Source organism: Ilyonectria robusta (genome assembly GCF_021365365.1).
Source record: "Ilyonectria robusta strain PMI_751 chromosome Unknown BGZ61scaffold_4, whole genome shotgun sequence".
NCBI lineage: Eukaryota > Fungi > Ascomycota > Sordariomycetes > Hypocreales > Nectriaceae > Ilyonectria > Ilyonectria robusta.
The window spans coordinates 2018433-2037386 of NW_025764438.1; the positions used below are offsets into that span (position 1 = coordinate 2018433).

The window sequence follows — 18954 nt, forward strand, 5'->3', positions numbered from 1 at the left end:
GATCCTGAGGTCTGCCTTGAACAAAAATTGCCAGCCTCGTCGCGACTTTACAGTGGCGTTCAGGCGCATTGGCCCCGCCGAAGTATTTCCGATTCCGCCGCCAGCTCTAAATTTCCCAAAACTTTGACCCGAGCACACTGCAACTCGGTCGGGACGTCACCATTTCAAACCGACGAAACATTCTCAAATAAATTTGCAATCATGGCTGAGGGTGCTGGAGGAATTGACCGCAAGGCGGATGAGCGAATGGAGTTCTCCACCTCTAAGGAGGTGACAGTCCATCCCACATTTGAGTCCATGTCGCTGAAGGGTAAGACTGTCGCGCGCTTGCTGAAGGACGAACCCGACTGATCAGTCGACAGAGAACCTTCTTCGTGGAATCTACGCCTATGGATACGAATCGCCCTCCGCCGTCCAGTCGCGAGCCATCGTCCAGGTCTGCAAGGGCCGCGACACCATCGCGCAAGCCCAATCGGGTACCGGAAAGACAGCCACCTTCTCGATCAGCATGCTGCAGGTTATCGACACTGCAGTGCGCGAGACCCAGGCCCTCGTCCTGTCGCCTACTCGTGAACTCGCGACACAGATCCAGTCGGTCGTCATGGCCCTGGGCGACTACATGAACGTTCAGTGCCACGCTTGCATCGGTGGCACCAACGTTGGCGAGGATATCCGCAAGCTCGACTACGGCCAGCACATCGTGTCGGGCACCCCTGGACGTGTCGCGGACATGATCCGACGACGACATTTGCGCACCAGACACATCAAGATGTTGGTCCTGGATGAAGCCGACGAACTGCTTAACAAGGGTTTCCGGGAACAGATCTACGACGTGTACCGATACTTGCCTCCCGCGACCCAGGTTGTTGTTGTCAGCGCCACTCTCCCCTACGATGTCCTGGACATGACCACCAAGTTTATGACGGACCCCGTTCGCATCCTGGTCAAGCGTGACGAGTTGACGCTGGAGGGTCTGAAACAGTACTTCATCGCCGTTGAGAAGGAGGATTGGAAGTTCGACACCCTTTGCGATCTGTACGACACCCTGACCATCACGCAAGCCGTCATCTTCTGCAACACCCGCCGCAAGGTTGACTGGCTCACCGACAAGATGCGTGAGGCCAACTTCACCGTCAGCAGCATGCACGGTGACATGCCCCAGAAGGAGCGTGACAGCATTATGCAGGATTTCCGCCAGGGCAACAGCCGTGTCCTCATTTCTACTGATGTCTGGGCCCGTGGTATCGATGTGCAGCAGGTCAGCTTGGTTATCAACTATGATCTTCCCAGCAATCGAGAGAACTATATCCACCGTATTGGCCGAAGTGGCCGTTTTGGTCGTAAGGGTGTTGCTATCAACTTCGTCACTACTGAAGATGTCCGCATCCTCCGAGATATCGAATGTAGGTTATCTGTCGCAACGGCTTGTACAAACCAATTGCTAACCTTCACAGTGTACTACTCAACCCAAATTGACGAGATGCCTATGAACGTTGCCGACCTCATCGCCTAAGTCGCATGAGTCACGTTCCGAATCACTTAAGATAATTGCGTCGCTGAGCCCCTAGCTGGGACCATGAAAGAACGATCCGCGTGAAGGGCACGCCGGGGAATGAGCACGTGGAGGAAAGGGGCCTTGTATCATTTCAAGTAAGTTGCCTGGGATACATACTCTGTGTCATATTGCGTCCTGTTTTTGCTGACGCGTTGAATATAGGAGTCAAAATGTAAAGATTGTCAAAAAGACTGCACCTCGGTGGGCCTGATCTCACAGCCTGAAGTCTTCAGCAGAGAAAAACAATGCCAAATCATTAATTCTTCACCTAGCAACTTTGTGCTTGTGCGTAGTTTTTATTGGTGATATAATGCTTAGTTGGTCGTGGCTAGGCTTTCATATTGACCGTGGTGTTTTTGATTCAATCATGCTGTTCCCTCTCTTCCATCCTCCTTGGTCGAGGATTCCCATGTTCCTGGGCAGCCTTGTATCCGCTATTCCTCGTCATGATTTGTTACACACCATCTCCTCTTAGTTTCCTCCGAATCGCAGCCATATTTGATACGAGAACAACAGAAGCCAACATTCTGTTCGCCTCTATCGGGTCCCGTAACACACTTTGGGTGCAAATTGATGTCGATGCAACCCTCCGGCAGGTCCTCGTGCGTTCGATAAAATACTTGAGGCTCTTCACCCGCGCTGACTTTTCTCATACACGCGTAGAAATGCCCGCCGGTGTCGGCAAACAGCGTGGGAACCATGTCGTCGAGGTGGGTTTGGAGCTTGGAAGTGTGCGTTTTGTTGCAGTGCAACTTCACGCGTTGAAGCTTATCGTCATCCACGGCGGTATGCCCTTTCGCGGGAGCTATGGAAAGCGGTCGAGTTTTGTTGAAAATTGTAGTCCATATAGTTGTGCTGTCAAAATCTTGGTGGAACACGAGCCCACTGCCACTTTTGCGAGGAACGAGCATAGCGTTGGCATCGCAAGTCTCCTCGACTTGGCTTCCATACCCAAGCTCCCAGTTAGTCAATTTAAGAGGGAAGTCCTTGTTTGAGGGGTCAACCCTGCTGACAACGAATTTCCAGTTATGCTCCATAGGACCAATTTCATCAGAGATGACCATCTGGGTCATCGCCGGAATGAAGAGGTGTGCGAGTGCGATGAGGTAGACGTATCGCGACATCATAGTTGTAGTGATAGCTGGTGTAGATGCCAGGTGATTACGCACTGGGATGGTATCGGCAACGGCTGGAGCCGGATATGACTATGTGATGGGATAGAGGCTGTTGGGCGAGTACTGGCTCTGTCGAAGGGGATGAAATGGAGATGGAGGAAAGAAATGGGTGCGAGCGATAACTTGCTGGCCTGACACGTAGAAGACGCGGGACAAGGTTTTTAAGGAGGTCCATCAAGGTAGCGGTTTTTAAGGCAAAAGATGAATACACATCAAGGTATGGAGAGTTTGATGGGGGTTATATTTAGACCTCGTGGCAAGTTGGTACGCATGCTATCTTCTGCGGTGCTTCGACGCGTCCGAAGAAGCTAACATTTCGCATCTCATTCAACAGACATTACGGCGAGAATATGTCGTGGCTCTCATACGAGAAGATCAATTGCAATAGGCAAGAATGCAAAGGGTAGCATCGCTACGCGGTCCATGTTATCTGGCGTCAGATCCAGCAGCCCAATAATTGTGCCACCTGTCAAAATAATGAATTGAAGCATATTCAATAATGTTGATTACGTGTATCGCTAATAATTTTATCCTTTTGGACGAACAGGAATCTTGAAGGCTTGTTTAGACAAGAAGACTCGCCATTTTGTGTCCTGGCCTCGGGAAAGTCCTCGATCTAGACTCAGAATTGGGCACCTTTGTCGAGGTGAGTAAATTTTGAAATACAATAGTAGACTTATGTCGGATACATGAGGAAGTAACGGCCATTTGTAACGGTTGCCTTTTGGACCTGTCGGGTGCTGTTCCTTTCGAGGTGAGCGTATACGTTTCGCAGTCTGGGAGGCATGCCTTCTCCGGTCTGTTCCCAGTGTGTACCCGGGGTCCAAACTCTCAAGAACTGCCTGCGCACACTATTGCTCACTGTCTTGGGAGATCATTGAAGCGCATGGTGTTTATAATGCGTATTGTCACCCTTGATCACGGCCCCCGACCAATCTCCCTCCTCGGATTATCTCCAAACTGCAATGCCTGCGTCTTTAGAACAGTCTTCAAGGAAGAAAATAATATTGCAGATCTCGAAATATCGCATCCCAGGGTAGTTATCAAATGAAGAGAGATAGTATTTTTTAGAATTCTTGTGTTGGGTGAAAATAGACACGGCATTACAGAGGCTCGTCGGAAGGACCCTCGATTTGCGTTCCTCTGGGTAAAAGTTTAGCCGTGCGGATTTCAAGAGAGTAGTTCTGCGTCTCGCCTCCGCTTTTCCATACTAATAAGTGTGATCAGGTACTCGTTTTCACTGCACTCGCCTGCACGCGAATATTTTTTCATTTTTCATTTTAGTAAGAGCTTAAATTCATTTGAATTGTAGTAAATATGATGTTGCTGCAGTTGTTGGCTGTCAACCTGAAAATCTACTATAGTTGGATAGAATGGGTTGATTGCTTGGGATCGACTGTGGAATTTGCAGAGGGACATGTGAGTGGTATTTCGGACGGGCTGTCAATTTGCGCCTTGGCATGGTCACTATATCGGACAGACGAAGTGAGTCTCGAGTGAAGCTGTTCATCTTGCGTCTTAGTGGGCATGATGGCGGACAGATGAAACGGGCGAAGATAGTAAACAATCTTCGTCTTGGATACCCACCAAATTAACTCGCCTCTAGTAGAAGATGCGCGAAAAACAAGAAAAGATCTTTCAAGATTAACAGTAAATAGGTATTTAAGTGGACAGCTATATGTTTATTCATTTGACCAACTACTGTAAGTTAGGTGAACGGAGAAGCCTGTGGTGGGCATCGGCACGTGACACGGGATAAAAGCCGGCTCCCAGCTTCTGATGGCATTTACCTAGCTTCCCATTGGTCGACTGAAGCCGATTTGCCGAGGATCCGTTCCGGTGCACGAGAGCACTGGAAACCATCATCGATTCCACATCTTGCGCCCTCATCCCGACGACTCCAACGACGGACGACGACGACTTCGCCGCTGAACGACAAAGTGGAATTCGCCGCCCTCGATCCAATTCCCCGACCGTCACGATGATCGCTCAACGAGTTGGCGTCGCCGCCCTCCGCCGAGGTGCGCAGTGCCCAATCCGCATCCCTCCGTCATAGCGAATAACCTCACTGACTTGACTCTCTCGATTCAGGCGCGGCCAAGCCTTTCTTCGCCCAGACCCTGCCCAAGGTCGCTCTGGCAGCTGGCATGTCGACGACTCCCACCCGGTAAGCCCAATTGCCCTTTCGCGGCGCCGCCAATGCTTCCTCTGCCTCTCCGATCGCGCCCGCTGACTCGCCCTGTTCGTGCTCTCTCCAGACCCGCCGCCGCCACCAACAAGCTCAGCCTCGAGGAGGGCCAGCAGGTCCTTGTCAACCAGCGCCTGAACCGTCCCATCTCCCCCCACCTGGGCATCTACAAGATGGAGCAGACCTGGTTCGGCGCATCTGCCTGGACCCGTATCACCGGCTGCACCCTCTCCGGCGCCATGTACGCCTACATGGCCGCGTACGTCGCCGCTCCCCTGGTCGGCCTGCATATCGAGAGCGCCAGCGTCGCCGCCGCTTTCGGCAGCCTGCCGTTTGCCGTCAAGGGCGGTCTCAAGTTCGCCCTTGGCTTCCCCTTCGCCTTCCACTTCTTCAGCGGCGTGAAGCATCTGGCCTACGACATGGGCAAGGGCTTCGCCAAGTCTTTCGTCATCAAGTCCGAAAAGATCCTCTGGGGTGCCAGCATTGTTGGTGGATTGATTCTCGCTTTCTTTGTGTAAAACCTATAAACTGGATGGGAGGGAACAATGGTGAATTAGATACCATGGGTCAACATAATTGACAAGCGACGATGTTCAGAACGAAAGGCTGTTCAGTTCCTCATCCAGTCCGATGCAGCTGCGCAGCTTGTAAAACATTCTGTGTATTTACCAAATTCTTTTATTTTATCTGTCATCGTGTCAATGCCAAAACGCAAAATGAAAGGCTCGCTCCAGATCCCACTCACCTATTCACAGTTAATCCGAAGTAATCGAATTGCAACAGCCATGCACTTAACTGTCGGCCCATCTGTCATAACGCGGAGTTGCTCTCTTGAACTCCATACCACCAATTACTCTCTGGAGAAAAGAAATTGATATCCTTTGACGACCCTCATGACGACCCTCATGATGAGCCGTATGAGCATCCATGATGTCATGTCTACTCCCTTCTAACGTAAGATTCATAAATTTAATATCACCATTCATTTAATAGTTAGTTCTGGAAGTCATGCTCTGAGATCTAAACGATCTTCTTCTTTCCATGACACTATACCTGCACTCGCCAAGCCCCAGGGACCGCACATGGGAGATGATCTGGAGCTGGGAGATCAGTGCGAGTTGTGATTAAGAACGAGAATCTGCATGGTAACAATATAGGGCTTTCATAAGATCGGATGGAGTGTAAGGAAGTAGAGCAGAAATACAAGTGGAATTATAAATGAGAATTAGGCACGCAAGTGTAATGTAGAATTATATTATTAGTAGTCAAATACTCTCTTGTGATAGATTTCACTTTGCCAAAAATCGGATGATTTAACATCAACGATACCTAGAAGAGAAGATAACTTGTAATAGAGTACATCATAAAACATAATATTATTACAAAACAAAACACTATCCGAATCGCAATATTGGGACGTGGGTTGTGATGGGGATTTGCAACAACAAGCATTTGAGGCAAGATATGACTCCTGCGTCAATGTACGTGTTTCCGCCAAACACTCGTGTGTGTTGAGTATAGTAATAACAGTGCATGTCATACCACTGACATGTAGAGAAACAGCCCACCATCGCTTTTGCAAACCCGGTTCCGAGAACGCCATCGATCTTGTACTTGAAACCATGGAAACAAACATATCTTCTCCAAAAGAGCCCTGAACTTGGGGATGAGGCAAACCTCGCAGGCCGTAAGTCGAAGAACGCAATCGACCATCCATTGCATCTCCGAGTGGTGAGACGTAGAAAGAAGCATTTTGTGGATCTCGAACTCGTGCATCGGGAATCTGCATAGTTCGCAGACACCCTTTACTGCACTCCAGATCCCCAGCCTCAGACTCGGACAACTAATACATAGTCTAGTACCGCAACACGAACGGCTCCATGGCGCGTAGGCTTTCCGGGGTCATCACGAGCCTGATGTGGCCATCATGTCATCTCCCGCCGGCGTATGTACGTGATGGATACCCGCAGCCGGGGGACCTTTGACGTCTACCCAATCTAAGGACCTAGGCTACCGGTGTCTTGGTCGAACCGGTCGAAGCGAGGTGCGAGAAAAGATGACGGGCGTCGGGGCCATGTCTCTTCTGGTGAGTAGGGTGAAACGGGAGGCTGGGCAGGCGAGCCATGTCTCAGCTTATCGTTCTATCGCCCTGGCGCAGTGCCGCCTTGTGTCTAGTTGGGAAATATCAGGGAAGGGGGATAGAGCGCCGGCTGGGCAAATGTCTCACGCCGTTCTTTCTAGCACGTCCTACCTACCATGAATGGCATCAGGGAATCATGCCTGGAACTGGTCGATGGCCGATGGCCTCGGTCGATGGAAGGTGAACACGGGCCAAGCGAGGCGAGGCGAGACCCGTGCGAGGTGCAGGCGTAGGTAGGTACAGATACTGGGTCCGAAACGTGGGAAAACGTGGGAAAACGTGGTCGCCTCGTGGCCCCTGGAAGATGAAGCCTCGTCTCCGTCTCCGTGGCCGAATGCCGCCTTGCCATTACCTCGTCATGTCACTCGTCGGTGCAGCTTGAGCCAGGACCCCAGAGGGCCCGTGTGCTCAACCATCCTAGATCCATGATCCATGATCCATCTGTCATCTCCATGGGCCCATCCTGTTCCTTGACTTTGCCTCTATTGGGAGATACATTGTACGTATTTCGTAGTGTGTAGTTGCCCCTGCCAGTCCCGCTACCACCTCCCTACCTTGGTGTCTTGCTACCCAGGCGCACTGACTGGTTCTTTGGGACCCTGGCCGCATTCCTTCTTGATCTGCTCGCGGTGGGAGGCGCGAGAGTCATGCAAGACAGTCCATTATAAACCGCGCCGGCTCGGCGGTGGTGTCCAGGGCCAGTCTAGCGAAGCTTAGCGGGCAAAAGGCCGGCGCCACCACATGGGGGAGCGAGGACTTGGGGGCCGGCGAAGGCTGAGAAGACGAGACAGTTGAGGCTAATACTGCGTACCATGTAGGTGCGAGTCCGGGCGCACGGTTCCGATGTGGATGAGGCGAGGCGAGGCGAGACGAGACGGATAGCTGGGACAGGGCGACTAGAGAGCTGTCAAGGGGGAGTGAACTTTGCTGAGGGAAGTCGGAGATGGGAGGAAAAGACTGGGGGATGCGGAGGACGGAGATGGAGCCGGCGACCGGGGCATTGGTAAGTACTACGCAGTAAGTTTTTGCAGCTCGGTCCTCGGGATTCGTCCTCGGGATGCATTGAGACGGGCGATTATACGTACTCGGTATAATCGACGAAGTCTGGATGTGTGTACGACGTGGTGGCATAGCATGATGGAGCTTCATAGGGCTGGCACAGGACGAGGGACGTGTAATGGCTTTGAACGGGAAAAGCAAACATGGTTATCATCCTACATCTGGAGTAGTTCATGCTGTACCACCGAACTTATTACGCACTGCGTACGAACAAGTCCGTGAGCAACGACATCCAGGCCCAAGCTTCCTTAATATGTTGCATTCGAAGCACCATCTTTAGCGTTCAGTATGGCGGCCTGAGCACCAAGAGTCAAATTCCCCATCTTCAGCACCAGCGCCAACTTGGGCAAGGTGTCAACGGGTGATTTCCAAGCTGCAGAACCAAGAGTGCTTGTCGGTGGGCTTCCGGAAAGTTGGGAGATTCCGGGGACCCAAAGATCCTGCCTCTAGTTCTCAGCTTGTCGAAGCTAGTATTGGGGGGAACAGAAAGAGATAACATCCTTTGATCCATATATCAGGCCGTCGTATTTGATCCTTGTGTTGGAAGAAATCATCAGGCAAAAAACCAGGCCGGAAAAGGGCTAGTCCACGGGTAAGGGGAATGATGAAGGTCTTCTGGCTTGCTTTAAAAGCTACTACGTAGTAGACTACTGGTAGTAGACTATCCGTTAATTATACCCTCCACCTCATCCCGGGAGCCCTTTGTGCAGTCACTGTAGAGTTGGAGCTATTGCTGCAGGACTGAACATACCAAATGCTCACCTCATTGCACTACCAGGTACCGAGTGCTACTACCACGCAGTACTCTCGACGCTAGGTTGGCCGACCCTTCTTCCCTCGACCAACACGGCAAGGCCATGGATCCCCCTGAGAAACAAAGACGGGCCTAGAAAGAGCCCGGGCCCGCCGGGGGAAGACGATCCGGCCCGATGCTCTGGAGCCAGCAGTCGTCCCATGCGCCGGCCCTGCCAGGGAAGGTCGGGGGCTTTGTCTTGATGCGGACAGGCGATCCCTGAGGCAAGATTGAATCAGGAGGCGGCGGCCATGGTACATCCACATTCAGATGATGGGATCGACGATTGCGAAGGCCAATTGTTCTTTTTCCCTCGTGCTCGGGGAACATGGATGGCAGGCCCGCCGAGGGAAGACACATGGAAACCCGAAAGGTTGGACAGAGGAAGAAGGGTCAAGGACCGTGGTTCAATGGCTTCGATTCCATGGCCCTAATTGGGGAGCTTGGGCGATGGAGCTTGAGTACTCATGGGGCTTGAGTACTCATCATGGAGCTTTGTTCGGCATACGGCAGTGAGCGCAGCGAGGGCGGCGATGGCCTCGTGCTCATCGAACCACCCGTGCATGGCCGCGAGTAATGACAGGTACAACGGGCACCCTACTTGAGAGGACGGCCAACCAGCGAATCGCAAACATGTCTAAATAGTACGACGCCTGCATAGACGCTCCTCCCAGCCGCTGCCGCGCTCACACTGGCCTAGTCCGGCGCGCGGAATGCCAACATCAGTCGACTTCTACTACGGAGAGCTTGCTCCAACATCGAAGCCCACATCCATCCCCATCACAGCCCACAAATTTCTCGGGTGCGTGCGTGCATGCATATGTAGTATAGTATAGTATAGCACGCCGACTCGCAGGTCCCAACCAGTCCCTGCACAATCCCGCGGACGTGCATCGCGGGTGCGGCGCAAGACGGGACACACAACGGACAACGGACGAACATGGATCATTGGATCACCACTGCACAACACTGGCATTTGGGCACAGTCAGCCAGCACAGACACGCACGGAAGACGATCAGCAGTGCATCCCTCCCCTTTCCCCCCAGGATGCTGATCAGAGGGCCGCCAACGACGGTCCTACCAAGTCGACCCAGTGACCGTTGGACCGAAGTCCCCATTTCGCACTCCGGAACTTCTTATACGGAGCCCGAATCCGCCGGCCGGGTGTGGGCTTGGCCGCCTTGCAGTTGGCGCGGATTTACCCCTGACTTGTTTAGTACTGCCACTACTCCGGCTGCGTAGGTTGGTCTACATCGTAATGGCTATTAGTATGTGTGTACTACCTGCTCGACCGGGGCACGGGAGGGGGGGCGCCGTTCAATAATCACATCAATCACATCACGCCAACAGCCCAAGCGAGCAACCTGGATGAGAGAATTAAAAAAAAAAAATGACAACGGCAACGGTGGGTTGGTTGGGTTACCGTCCAGTGCCATTTTTTTTTTCTTTACCCGTGGCCGACTGGCCGACAAGGGGCAGCATCTTCAGCGGAGCGGCGACAGCACCCTGCATGCAGTAAGACTCGGAGAGGGACTCGAGGAGGGGGCAGAGGCCTTTTCCGGGTCGTCGTCCCTCGTCCCGCGCGCAATTATTGGATAATAGAGTGGTTGTGAGACTGGGCTGGGGTTCTGGATCTGTGCCTGGTGCCTGGTTGTCCGTGAGAGACACTCTGCCGTGGGATGTGGGATGGGATGTGGGATGGTGGTGTGCATGCAGGCAAGGGTGCGACAGAAGCAAACCAGGGTCCAGGGGGGGGGATAGCTCGACGCTTCTTTCTGGATGCAAGGTACCAGGCACAAGGCACAAAAAAAAAGATCACACAAGGCATACTGTACCGACCGACCAGGGCAAACGACAAGGCCACACGCAAGGGACCGGGCATAAGGCTCAGCCGGAGGATCTAGACTTCCCTTGCATTGTGCTACATATACCACACACGGGCTAATTATTCCTCGATGTCGTGTCGATGGAATCGCCACAGCCCAGGTAAAAATAAATCCATAAAAAGGGTTCCAACACCACGGCACAGATCCGGATCGAGCCGAACTCAAGGTTTTTTGTCTTGCCCGTTCTCTCACCTCGCCGAGACGAGAAAATGGATGCGACCCGTTCTTGCCCCGAGATCCGCTGAGTCAATCAATCAATCAATCAATCTCTTGCGCCGCAGCTTAGGTAGGCATGGGGAGATTTTTATCCTCCAATACTGGGGCGTTGTCTCGACCGAGGCCGCCTCTGCCTTCCAGACGTTTTGGGGGCCCTGTGTCAAATCGGCGATAACGGCAGGATGGTAACAGCAAGATGGGAGTGAGAAGAAAAAGAAAATGAGTATTGCTATTCGCACCCGTTCAAAATGCTAATCGCACTCAAGTACACCCTTTTACACCTAAGCTTAGTGCAAGGTAATGTACCCGGACTGTACGCCCGCCTCAAGGTGTCTTGTTCTGAAGAAGTTCCTGCCCTAAAATAAATTGAAAGATAAATTTTAAACAGCAGAACTTAGAGAATAAATATTTAGAATAAAGCTTATTTAATTTCTTAGGTTTACTCACGAATAGATGTGTTGTTGAGACTTTTTGGTAAAATTGGTTAATGTCCTTGAGTGAGTGTGTGAATAGCATTTTGAGTGTGTGAATAGCAATACTCAAGAAAATCCAGGTGAGCAAACAAGCAAATGCTCGATTGGTCACGGACAGTATGACAGGTCATCTGTCATGAACAAAGGTCGAGGCTCATCCGGTCCCGTCGAAGCAAAAGAAAAACCGAGGCATCTCGTCATCTGTCGAATGCCACCCTCGGTCCCTTGGGCAGGTTACAAGGATGCTACTACCATGTAAGTTGTAGCCCATGAAAAAAATGGCCGGCAATTTTTTCTTTTTCTTACTCTCTTTTTCTGGTTCAATGGCTCGGTTGCACTCGCCATCAGAGGGCCAAGACTTCTCGTTTCTTCTTCCCGCCCATTTTCTTTCCTTTTTCTCCGTCCCGTCTGCTCTCCACCGCACCGCACCGGCAATACCATGTAGTCCGCCGTATGGCTGCCGCTGTCACCCCATCCCGACCTCGACGACATGCCGAATAACACACACCCAACCCCGTCTCCCCATTGTGGAGTTGACGTCGTCCCATGCCGATGGTTTCTTCTTCTTTTGTTTTCTTTGCTTCTTTTACATTTTGGAGAGCATCTGTGTGCCGATGTACCTGTGCGCATCTACATGCATCCTGCGTGCATTTACATGATTGATTGATTACTTATTCGGGGCAGGTAGGTGGAATGCGGAAGAGAAAAGTCGCCGCATCGGTTCCGCGAACAAAACAAGAACAACGTCTTGGGGTCGCGCCCAAAACCTACTCCCTCCCTAATTACTGGGTCGGGGTGGGCGGATCATGCTCTCTCTCCTCGGTCCCGGGATCTTCTTGTGCCGCTGAGTCGGGTCCGTTCCGTCTTGTATTGTGTCGATTTTTGTGCAAATAACTTACTTGTTAGGCCCTCGGTCGTGCGCTGCTCAATGGATCGTCGTCACCCGCACTGTGACATTGTCGTCGACGAGTTCATGACTCGCCGGCCCTCATTTCCGTGGCCCGTCTCCGCAAGTGGCCAGCTTGTTCTTGGGGGAGGGGGGACTATCCCCAATAGTCGGTGCCCGTTCGTCTTCCTTTCCCACGGATACGGTAGCATTGTTATTCGTGCTTGGGTGCGTGGTACTGTACTACTGTGCTACGCAGGGCGTCGGCTGCCCCATCTTACCAAGCCCATCGCAATCCCTCGCCCATCAACCATCCCCGATTCATCCAACCGCCCGCAGCCGGACAGGCAAGCTACGAATGGAGAGCGGAACTGTCAAACCCCGAGACGCTGCTGCTGGGACATGGTCGTTATCCGTACCGCACACTTTTTGCTGTGTGTCTCTCTCTGTCTGTCAGATGGTATCCCCTTGTTCGATCCGTGGCATGGCTTCGCCTAAGCTTGCATTTAAGCTATCGCCTCTCACGTGGATGTTGTGAATAAAAGCCACCACCGCTTGCAACAACAATAGAGAGAGAGGCGAACTCGGGAATATCTGGGCCTTGAGTCTGTGTAACCAAGCCGTTCAATAGAACAATAAGCAATAAAGCCCCGGGCGCGGTCTCGTTAATTAAGCCTCATGACTGCACCTGCTCCAACAAGCGCCCATCCCATCGCTGGCTGGCTCAGACCCCAACGGGCGCCTCGCAATACGCCAGCCCACCTCCAACGCAAGCGGCGTCTGCGACGAACCACTCTGGTGCTGTTATGTAGGACGGCCAAGCCCAACAAGCCAACAAGCCAACAAGCCGTCGCCCCAAGCCAAAACAAAGCCGTCGTCGCCCCAAGCCAGCCAGCGAGCGAGGCCAAGCTATTACACACGACGAGCACGCACCAGAGCACAATAGCACCAGAGAGCACGCACCATAGCACAATAGCACCAAAAGCACGCACCACAGGCAACTCGCCCCAGCAGCCCGTTCAGCCATGATCCCTGAACAGTGATCGCCCACCGAACCACGGCCCCGAACCACACCCCCGCCGGCCACTATGACTGTCCAGTAGTGAGGTACTGTACCTGCCTACCCACGCCCAGGTACCTAGGCCACCTACCTACCTAGACCACCTACCACCTTACCTACCTCACCTAGACCTACCCACCACGCCGCCTCCCAGGGGCCCTAAACGACGCTCGGGCGCCTCCTAACCATCGCCTGGACCGCTGTTGGGCCTAGCTCCAACCCCCGCAGAGGAGTCGAGGGTCCCCCCCCCCTGACGCCTCGTTCGCTTTCGTCTTGTCCGTCTCGTCTCTCTGCTCATCCGCTCTGGTCCCTCAAAAGCGCCGCGCCCCGTCTCCCGTCAACCAGTGCTACGCCTGCGCCTGTGTCTGCCTGTGTCTGCCTGCCTCAAGGCTCGAGCCTATCCCAATTCCCCCCCGTGCAAGGAAGGACAATCGCTCTCCCGTCTCCGTCTTCGTCTCCGTCTTCCGTTTCCTCCCTCCTCCCCCTTGCATCCTCGGCCCCAACGACGATTCTCTCTTCGCTCTTGCGTATTCCTGTGAGAACACAGGATCCTGTAGGCTTTGTCGACTCTTGTTCGCTTCGCCTCGTCCGCCAACTTGCTCGTCGCTCGTTCCTCTCCGTCGTCCGTCGCTCCTCGTCTCGTCCGATCCCAGAGCCCCACCATCCTCGTCGAGCTCCTCGCGCCGTATCAGCCCAGAACCGGAACAACACCACAACACCACAACCTCCCCCAAAACACCCACCTCTGCTCAATCACCATGGGCCTCTTCTCTCGCAAAGAGAAGGCCCCGAAGGCCGAGCCCGCCATCAACACCAACCAGTCCAATGCCAGCATCAACTCGCATGCCTCGAGCCTGAAGTCGCCTCCCGGCGCCGGTGGGCGCAACCCGCTCAACCGCTCCTCGGCCGCCAGCACCTCGCCTGGAACTCCATTGACGCCCATGTCGCCTGTCAAGCTCCCCAAGATCGACCTCCCACGCCCTCCGGACCCTCAACTGGACCCTTCCGGCTACCTGCGAAGTCTCGGCGCTGTGAGGGAGCGGAGCAAGATCGTCACTGACAAGGCGTTTCGCAATGATCTGAAGCACTTCGACGTCGACATGCAAAAGTTCCCCGACGTTGTTACTTTTGTTTCGGGTATCATCAAGGTATGTCTCATTGTCTTGTCTTGATTGCGCAATGGCCTTGGCGCCGTAGCTCGTCGCTCTCCAGAGTCACACGCCACCCGCAGCTTTGACTGCTTCCATGTTGGTGACGAGCATTGCCACTGACCCTTGCGCCTACAGAGAGATTACGATGCCCCCTTCACCAGTATTCCTCCCCACGGAAGATATCAACACTTCGCCGTCGGCGGTCGAGATCGTATTGCGCAGCTCCTATCAACCTGGCCCGACAACGTCGATAACACCGAGCGATGCCGTCGTCTAGTTGACCTGTTCCTCATTAGCGTCTTGCTGGATGCCGGAGCCGGCACCCAATGGTCTTACAAGAGCAATGAAAATGGACGCATATACCGCCGATCAGAGGGCATTGCCGTGGCCAGCTTGGAAATGTTCAAGGCTGTAAGTGCCTGACTCGTGTCGATCTCTAGTCCCAATCCAGTAACTGACTCGTCCCCAGGGGTTATTCTCCGGAAACCCCAGCAACAAGTTCCAGGTCGACAAGCAGGGTTTGAAGGCCCTGACTCTCGAGAAGCTTGGTGCCAGCCTCCAGTCGCGGCCCGGCAACGTAATGGCCGGCCTCGAGGGCCGCACCGACATGCTGGTCCGGTTAGGCAGTGCTCTCCAAGACAAGCCGGACTACTTTGGTGACGATGGCCGACCCGGAGAATTGATCGGTGAGTCTGCGCAAACGATCTGCAGGTTTGCCATGTGTTAACTTGTTCCCAGACCATCTCCTTGGCCATCCCTCGACTCAGGCGTCCTCAGTGCTCATCGTTCCTCTTCCCGTCCTCTGGAACGTCTTGATGACTGGCCTCGCTCCCATCTGGCCCCAATCCCGAACTACCATGAACGGCGTCTCCCTCGGCGATGCTTGGCCTTGCCAGTCGATGCCCCAGCCAGGCGCTTCAGCGAAAATATCCGCCTTCCCTAACAACTCCAATGCCGCCGCATGGGAGTCCATTCTTCCTTTCCACAAGCTCACACAGTGGCTCACCTACTCGCTCATGCAGCCAATGCAGTCTCTACTGAAAATGCACTTTGCTGGTACCGAGTTGCTCACAGGCTTGCCCGAGTACCGAAACGGTGGCCTCTTTGTGGACCTGGGCGTCCTTACGCTCAAGAAGGATGATTCGGAGCGCGGCCTTCAGCACTACGCCGACTGGTGCCGACGCACAGGCTCCAGTGGCGTCGAGGTTGCACCCATGTTCGAGCCCAGTGACGACGTCGTCGTTGAGTGGAGAGGTGTTACAGTTGGTTTATTGGACCGACTTGCTGCGGATGTGAACAGAGCGCTCAAGGCGGACCTGGCTGGCCACGAGTTGACTCTGGCCCAGTTGTTGGAGGCGGGTAGCTGGAGAGTAAGACATTCCCCCGAAACCCCTGGACTTTCAAGACATTGGACTAACAACAACCCGCAGGGTGGCCGTGAAATTGCCGAGATCAACCGGCCTAATACCAAGGAGCCCCCGATTCTGATTGAGAGCGACGGCACCGTATTCTAATGTTTAAACCCAGTAGAAAGGTGGTAGTATTGTGGGGGCGTTGAAGCAAAGAGAGAAATCATGATGCAACGCAACGTCATCAGAATAGAGAAAGGGTAAAGGGAAGGGGCATGTGTGGGTTTTGGCGGAGGTGGCAGGACTTTTTTATCTTCCTTGTGAAAACACCATGAAGCATTTCTAAAGACATATATTCCTTATGCCCCCGGGGCCCCCGTCGGGAAAAGGGGGGGCCTCAAAAGCAGCAAGGGCGGAAGGGGGCCCGCATCTTAGGCTAGTTCTGATAATGGAGAGTGCAAGCAAGTCGTGGAATGGAAGCATGTATTTGCGGTTTGGATCAATCAATCGGAGTGGTCTAGGCTCATCATGGTGGTATTTGCGGTACAAGTGGTGTCTATGGTTCTTGAGAGTTGCGATATCTCTTTGTGGTCCAATCAGAAGAGCCTCACAGGAACATCCACCGTCAAGATCAGAGTCGCAAGACGCAGATTCATATCTAGTTTCTTCATTGTTTGAGGATGGGAGTTCCCAGGTTATTACACTGTACATGTACACCTATACACTTGTACATTTCTCATCATTTCCAGCGCCAGAGGGGGAGCTTTTCTCGCTTCCCCATGCCTCTCTAATTGTACAATGAACCCCCGTCCGCTCCGGACGGGGGAGATGCTTTCCAAGGACCCAATCTCTTCCGCCCACCCGCTATATTTACACAGGCCCATGCAACGGCTGCCGCCTCTTTTAGATTCTCCGTGTCCTTACTCCGTGTAACCTCTGTTTCCCCTTGGTCGCGCGATCGCTGGCTTGCTTCCTTGGCTTCGAAATGGTACAGGCGGGACGTGATATTTTACTGGCCTTTGTACTTCTTCTGGAACTCGTCGCGCTCGAGCTGCTTGCGCATAGTCTCAAGCTTGCGCATGGTTTCCTTGCGCTTCTTCTCGGCGCGCTCCGCCTCGGTGCCAGCGTAGTTGCCGGTGTAGCTGCCAACCTGATCGGTGACGCTCTTCTTCATGTCACCCAGGTTGTTGGTGAGGCGCTCACGGAGGCCGGTGATGCCAGGGCTGGTGGGGCGGGGGGCCTCGTACTTGACCTCATCGACTTTGAGGATGGGCAGGCCGACAGCACGGCGGATGGTGGCGTTGTTGAGGACAACGGCCTGGAGGAGGGTGGCGGCACCGGTAGACACCATCATGAGGTTGACACCGGCGGAGAGGAAGGTAGTACCGATGAAGCCGACGGTACCAAAGACCCACATCATCTTCTTCATCATGGCCTTCTGGCTAGCGGGCGCATACTTGGAGTTGACCTGGTTGGGGTGTTAGAGCAGAAGTTCGGGACAAAATGCCCACAGGAGTGGAGGCTCACCATCATAGCACCGAACAGGAGACCAGAACCCAGGGCGGGCAGGATGAAGTAAGGGTCCGACGAGGTCAGGTCGGAGAACCAGAGGTAGCCGCTGGTCTCCAGGGAGGGCACGGGGATGTTGGACATGCCGCTGATGATTCGGAACAGACCGAAACTGAAGGGGATCTGCACAAAGGACCACAGCATGCCAGAGTTGTAGGCGCCGTACTGCTCGCGGACCATCTTGTTGAGGAACTGGCCCTTTTGGAGGATCTCGCGGTCTCCAGTCTGGTAGCCCTTCTTGACAAGCTCGAGGGCTTCCTTTCCGCGGGGATCCTGGCGCATCAGGTTCATGGCGGCGTTGAAGCGCAAGCTGCGGACCTGCGGGTAGAACATGACGGCACGCAGAAGCAGGGCCGTGGCGATGATGGAGCCACCCCAGCCCCAGCCGCTGTAAACGTGGACGTGCTCGAGCAGCCATTGCATCGTTGAGGTCGGGCCCCAGCCATAGTCGAGGCCGAGCGCCGAGAGGAAGCCCAGGCCCTCGGGCATGTTGAGGATGGAGGCGCTTCCCAGGTCGGCGATGGAAGCGAGGTCAAGGTCGGTGGGGAGGACGGGGGTGTCAACAGCAGCCGGAGGGGCAACGGCGACGATCTCGGCGGGCGTGGCCACGGCGTCAGAAGCCGCAGGAGAAACCACGGTCGTTTGCACAGGGATTTCGGGGGTTGTCGGAGTTGTCGTCGTCGTCGTCACGGCCTCAGTTACTGCCGGCTCACTCTTCTTTCCATAACCCCAGAGCGACAAGGTCCTAGCACCGCCCAGAACGGCGGGTGCCGCAACACCTTTCGCGCCAACCCGCGAGCCAGCCAACAAGGCAGCGCGAGGGCTCTTCATGGCAGTTCCGAATTGTCGGCCATCTCCGAGTCGTCGGGGAATAGTCCTCGAGATCTGCAAACGCACCATTACCAGGTCAGCAAGCCGGACGGAGGGGGCAAGGGCCAAAGAGCAATTGCGGAAGCAAATGGAGGGTTTGACGCACGGATTGACTGGATAGTTGCCTCTGGAACGCCCCTGAGGGCAGGGAGCGCACAATTCCTCTGCTGGGGAGCATGGCGGCGGCGTGGGTGGGTGGATAGAGAATGGACGAGTTGAAGATACACTGCGACCAAAAAAATCCCGGTACGATGTCTGCGTGATCGGCTAAATATCGGCTCCGCGCCGGTGGTCGGCACCCCAAGCGGTCATGGGTCAGTATGTCTTGGTAGATACCTATTAGGGAATGACACTGAAATGTTCAAGGGAGGCAGGTTATAGCGATCATAACGGATAGCGATATGCAGTGAGCCCTGATTAAAAAGGATGTGTTGGGAGAACCTTGCCCTGTTGGGGCTGTATCTACATCTGAGTGTGGTTCTGCATCATCGCTGAACCCCAAGTACCCGTCTAAATGATGTCGCCATTACATATGCCATGCTCCATGCTGTATCTATTTCTTGATTTCCTCAATTGCGCCCTG

At 53.9% G+C, this 18954-nt stretch overlaps 8 protein-coding genes across 8 annotated transcripts; 5 read left to right on the forward strand and 3 right to left on the reverse strand.

Moving 5' to 3' along the window:
- Positions 1 to 201: 201 nt before the first annotated feature.
- On the forward strand, positions 202 to 1513 carry BGZ61DRAFT_491437 (eukaryotic initiation factor 4A-12; the record flags this gene model as incomplete). Its single annotated transcript, XM_046250429.1, has 3 exons — positions 202 to 310; positions 363 to 1403; positions 1455 to 1513. 3 exons carry the CDS (start codon positions 202 to 204, stop codon positions 1511 to 1513), a joined length of 1209 nt encoding a protein of 402 aa, XP_046108728.1.
- Positions 1514 to 1704: 191 nt separating this feature from the next.
- BGZ61DRAFT_566131 (uncharacterized protein) lies at positions 1705 to 2739 on the reverse strand. Its single transcript, XM_046255920.1, has one exon. The coding sequence runs from the start codon at positions 2680 to 2682 to the stop codon at positions 1990 to 1992; it is 693 nt and encodes a 230-aa protein (XP_046108729.1). The 5' UTR covers positions 2683 to 2739; the 3' UTR covers positions 1705 to 1989.
- Positions 2740 to 4603: 1864 nt separating this feature from the next.
- BGZ61DRAFT_445558 (uncharacterized protein) lies at positions 4604 to 5809 on the forward strand. Its single transcript, XM_046245097.1, has 3 exons — positions 4604 to 4751; positions 4822 to 4897; positions 4989 to 5809. The coding sequence occupies exons 1-3, from the start codon at positions 4712 to 4714 to the stop codon at positions 5434 to 5436; spliced, it is 564 nt and encodes a 187-aa protein (XP_046108730.1). The 5' UTR covers positions 4604 to 4711; the 3' UTR covers positions 5437 to 5809.
- A 1746-nt stretch (positions 5810 to 7555) lies between these two features.
- On the reverse strand, positions 7556 to 8388 carry BGZ61DRAFT_168289 (uncharacterized protein). The gene has a single exon (XM_046237552.1). It carries the CDS (start codon positions 8205 to 8207, stop codon positions 7704 to 7706), a length of 504 nt encoding a protein of 167 aa, XP_046108731.1. The 5' UTR covers positions 8208 to 8388; the 3' UTR covers positions 7556 to 7703.
- A 1235-nt stretch (positions 8389 to 9623) lies between these two features.
- On the forward strand, positions 9624 to 10198 carry BGZ61DRAFT_515150 (uncharacterized protein; the record flags this gene model as incomplete). Its single annotated transcript, XM_046252230.1, has 2 exons — positions 9624 to 9716; positions 9767 to 10198. 2 exons carry the CDS (start codon positions 9624 to 9626, stop codon positions 10151 to 10153), a joined length of 480 nt encoding a protein of 159 aa, XP_046108732.1. The 3' UTR covers positions 10154 to 10198.
- Positions 10199 to 11261: 1063 nt separating this feature from the next.
- On the forward strand, positions 11262 to 12870 carry BGZ61DRAFT_474575 (uncharacterized protein; the record flags this gene model as incomplete). The annotated part of the gene is made up of 3 exons (XM_046248587.1): positions 11262 to 11310; positions 11567 to 11741; positions 12393 to 12870. 3 exons carry the CDS (start codon positions 11262 to 11264, stop codon positions 12868 to 12870), a joined length of 702 nt encoding a protein of 233 aa, XP_046108733.1.
- Positions 12871 to 13691: 821 nt separating this feature from the next.
- Positions 13692 to 16582, forward strand: BGZ61DRAFT_445569 (uncharacterized protein). The gene is made up of 5 exons (XM_046245098.1): positions 13692 to 14580; positions 14719 to 14994; positions 15053 to 15269; positions 15322 to 15953; positions 16014 to 16582. The coding sequence occupies exons 1-5, from the start codon at positions 14191 to 14193 to the stop codon at positions 16095 to 16097; spliced, it is 1599 nt and encodes a 532-aa protein (XP_046108734.1). The 5' UTR covers positions 13692 to 14190; the 3' UTR covers positions 16098 to 16582.
- Positions 16583 to 18581, reverse strand: BGZ61DRAFT_445570 (60Kd inner membrane protein-domain-containing protein). The gene is made up of 3 exons (XM_046245099.1): positions 18478 to 18581; positions 17460 to 18386; positions 16583 to 17400 (listed from the first exon to the last, which is right to left on the reverse strand). The coding sequence occupies exons 1-3, from the start codon at positions 18547 to 18549 to the stop codon at positions 16942 to 16944; spliced, it is 1458 nt and encodes a 485-aa protein (XP_046108735.1). The 5' UTR covers positions 18550 to 18581; the 3' UTR covers positions 16583 to 16941.
- Positions 18582 to 18954: the final 373 nt, after the last annotated feature.

What these genes read in the sequence shown, in the direction of transcription:
- BGZ61DRAFT_566131 (XM_046255920.1), bottom strand. Translation starts at nt 2,682, where the DNA reads ATGATGTCGCGATACGTCTACCTCATCGCACTCGCACACCTCTTCATT.
- BGZ61DRAFT_445558 (XM_046245097.1), top strand. Translation starts at nt 4,712, where the DNA reads ATGATCGCTCAACGAGTTGGCGTCGCCGCCCTCCGCCGAG. An exon ending in CGTCGCCGCCCTCCGCCGAG is followed by an intron (nt 4,752 to 4,821) that starts GTGCGCAGTGCC and finishes CTCTCGATTCAG; the next exon opens with GCGCGGCCAAGCCTTTCTTC. An exon ending in ATGTCGACGACTCCCACCCG is followed by an intron (nt 4,898 to 4,988) that starts GTAAGCCCAATT and finishes TGCTCTCTCCAG; the next exon opens with ACCCGCCGCCGCCACCAACA.
- BGZ61DRAFT_168289 (XM_046237552.1), bottom strand. Translation starts at nt 8,207, where the DNA reads ATGAAGCTCCATCATGCTATGCCACCACGTCGTACACACATCCAGACT.
- BGZ61DRAFT_445569 (XM_046245098.1), top strand. Translation starts at nt 14,191, where the DNA reads ATGGGCCTCTTCTCTCGCAAAGAGAAGGCCCCGAAGGCCGAGCCCGCC. An exon ending in CCGACCCGGAGAATTGATCG is followed by an intron (nt 15,270 to 15,321) that starts GTGAGTCTGCGC and finishes ACTTGTTCCCAG; the next exon opens with ACCATCTCCTTGGCCATCCC. An exon ending in TGGAGGCGGGTAGCTGGAGA is followed by an intron (nt 15,954 to 16,013) that starts GTAAGACATTCC and finishes AACAACCCGCAG; the next exon opens with GGTGGCCGTGAAATTGCCGA.
- BGZ61DRAFT_445570 (XM_046245099.1), bottom strand. Translation starts at nt 18,549, where the DNA reads ATGCTCCCCAGCAGAGGAATTGTGCGCTCCCTGCCCTCAGGGGCGTTC. An exon ending in GGCAACTATCCAGTCAATCC is followed by an intron (nt 18,387 to 18,477) that starts GTGCGTCAAACC and finishes GTGCGTTTGCAG; the next exon opens with ATCTCGAGGACTATTCCCCG. An exon ending in TCCTGTTCGGTGCTATGATG is followed by an intron (nt 17,401 to 17,459) that starts GTGAGCCTCCAC and finishes CACCCCAACCAG; the next exon opens with GTCAACTCCAAGTATGCGCC.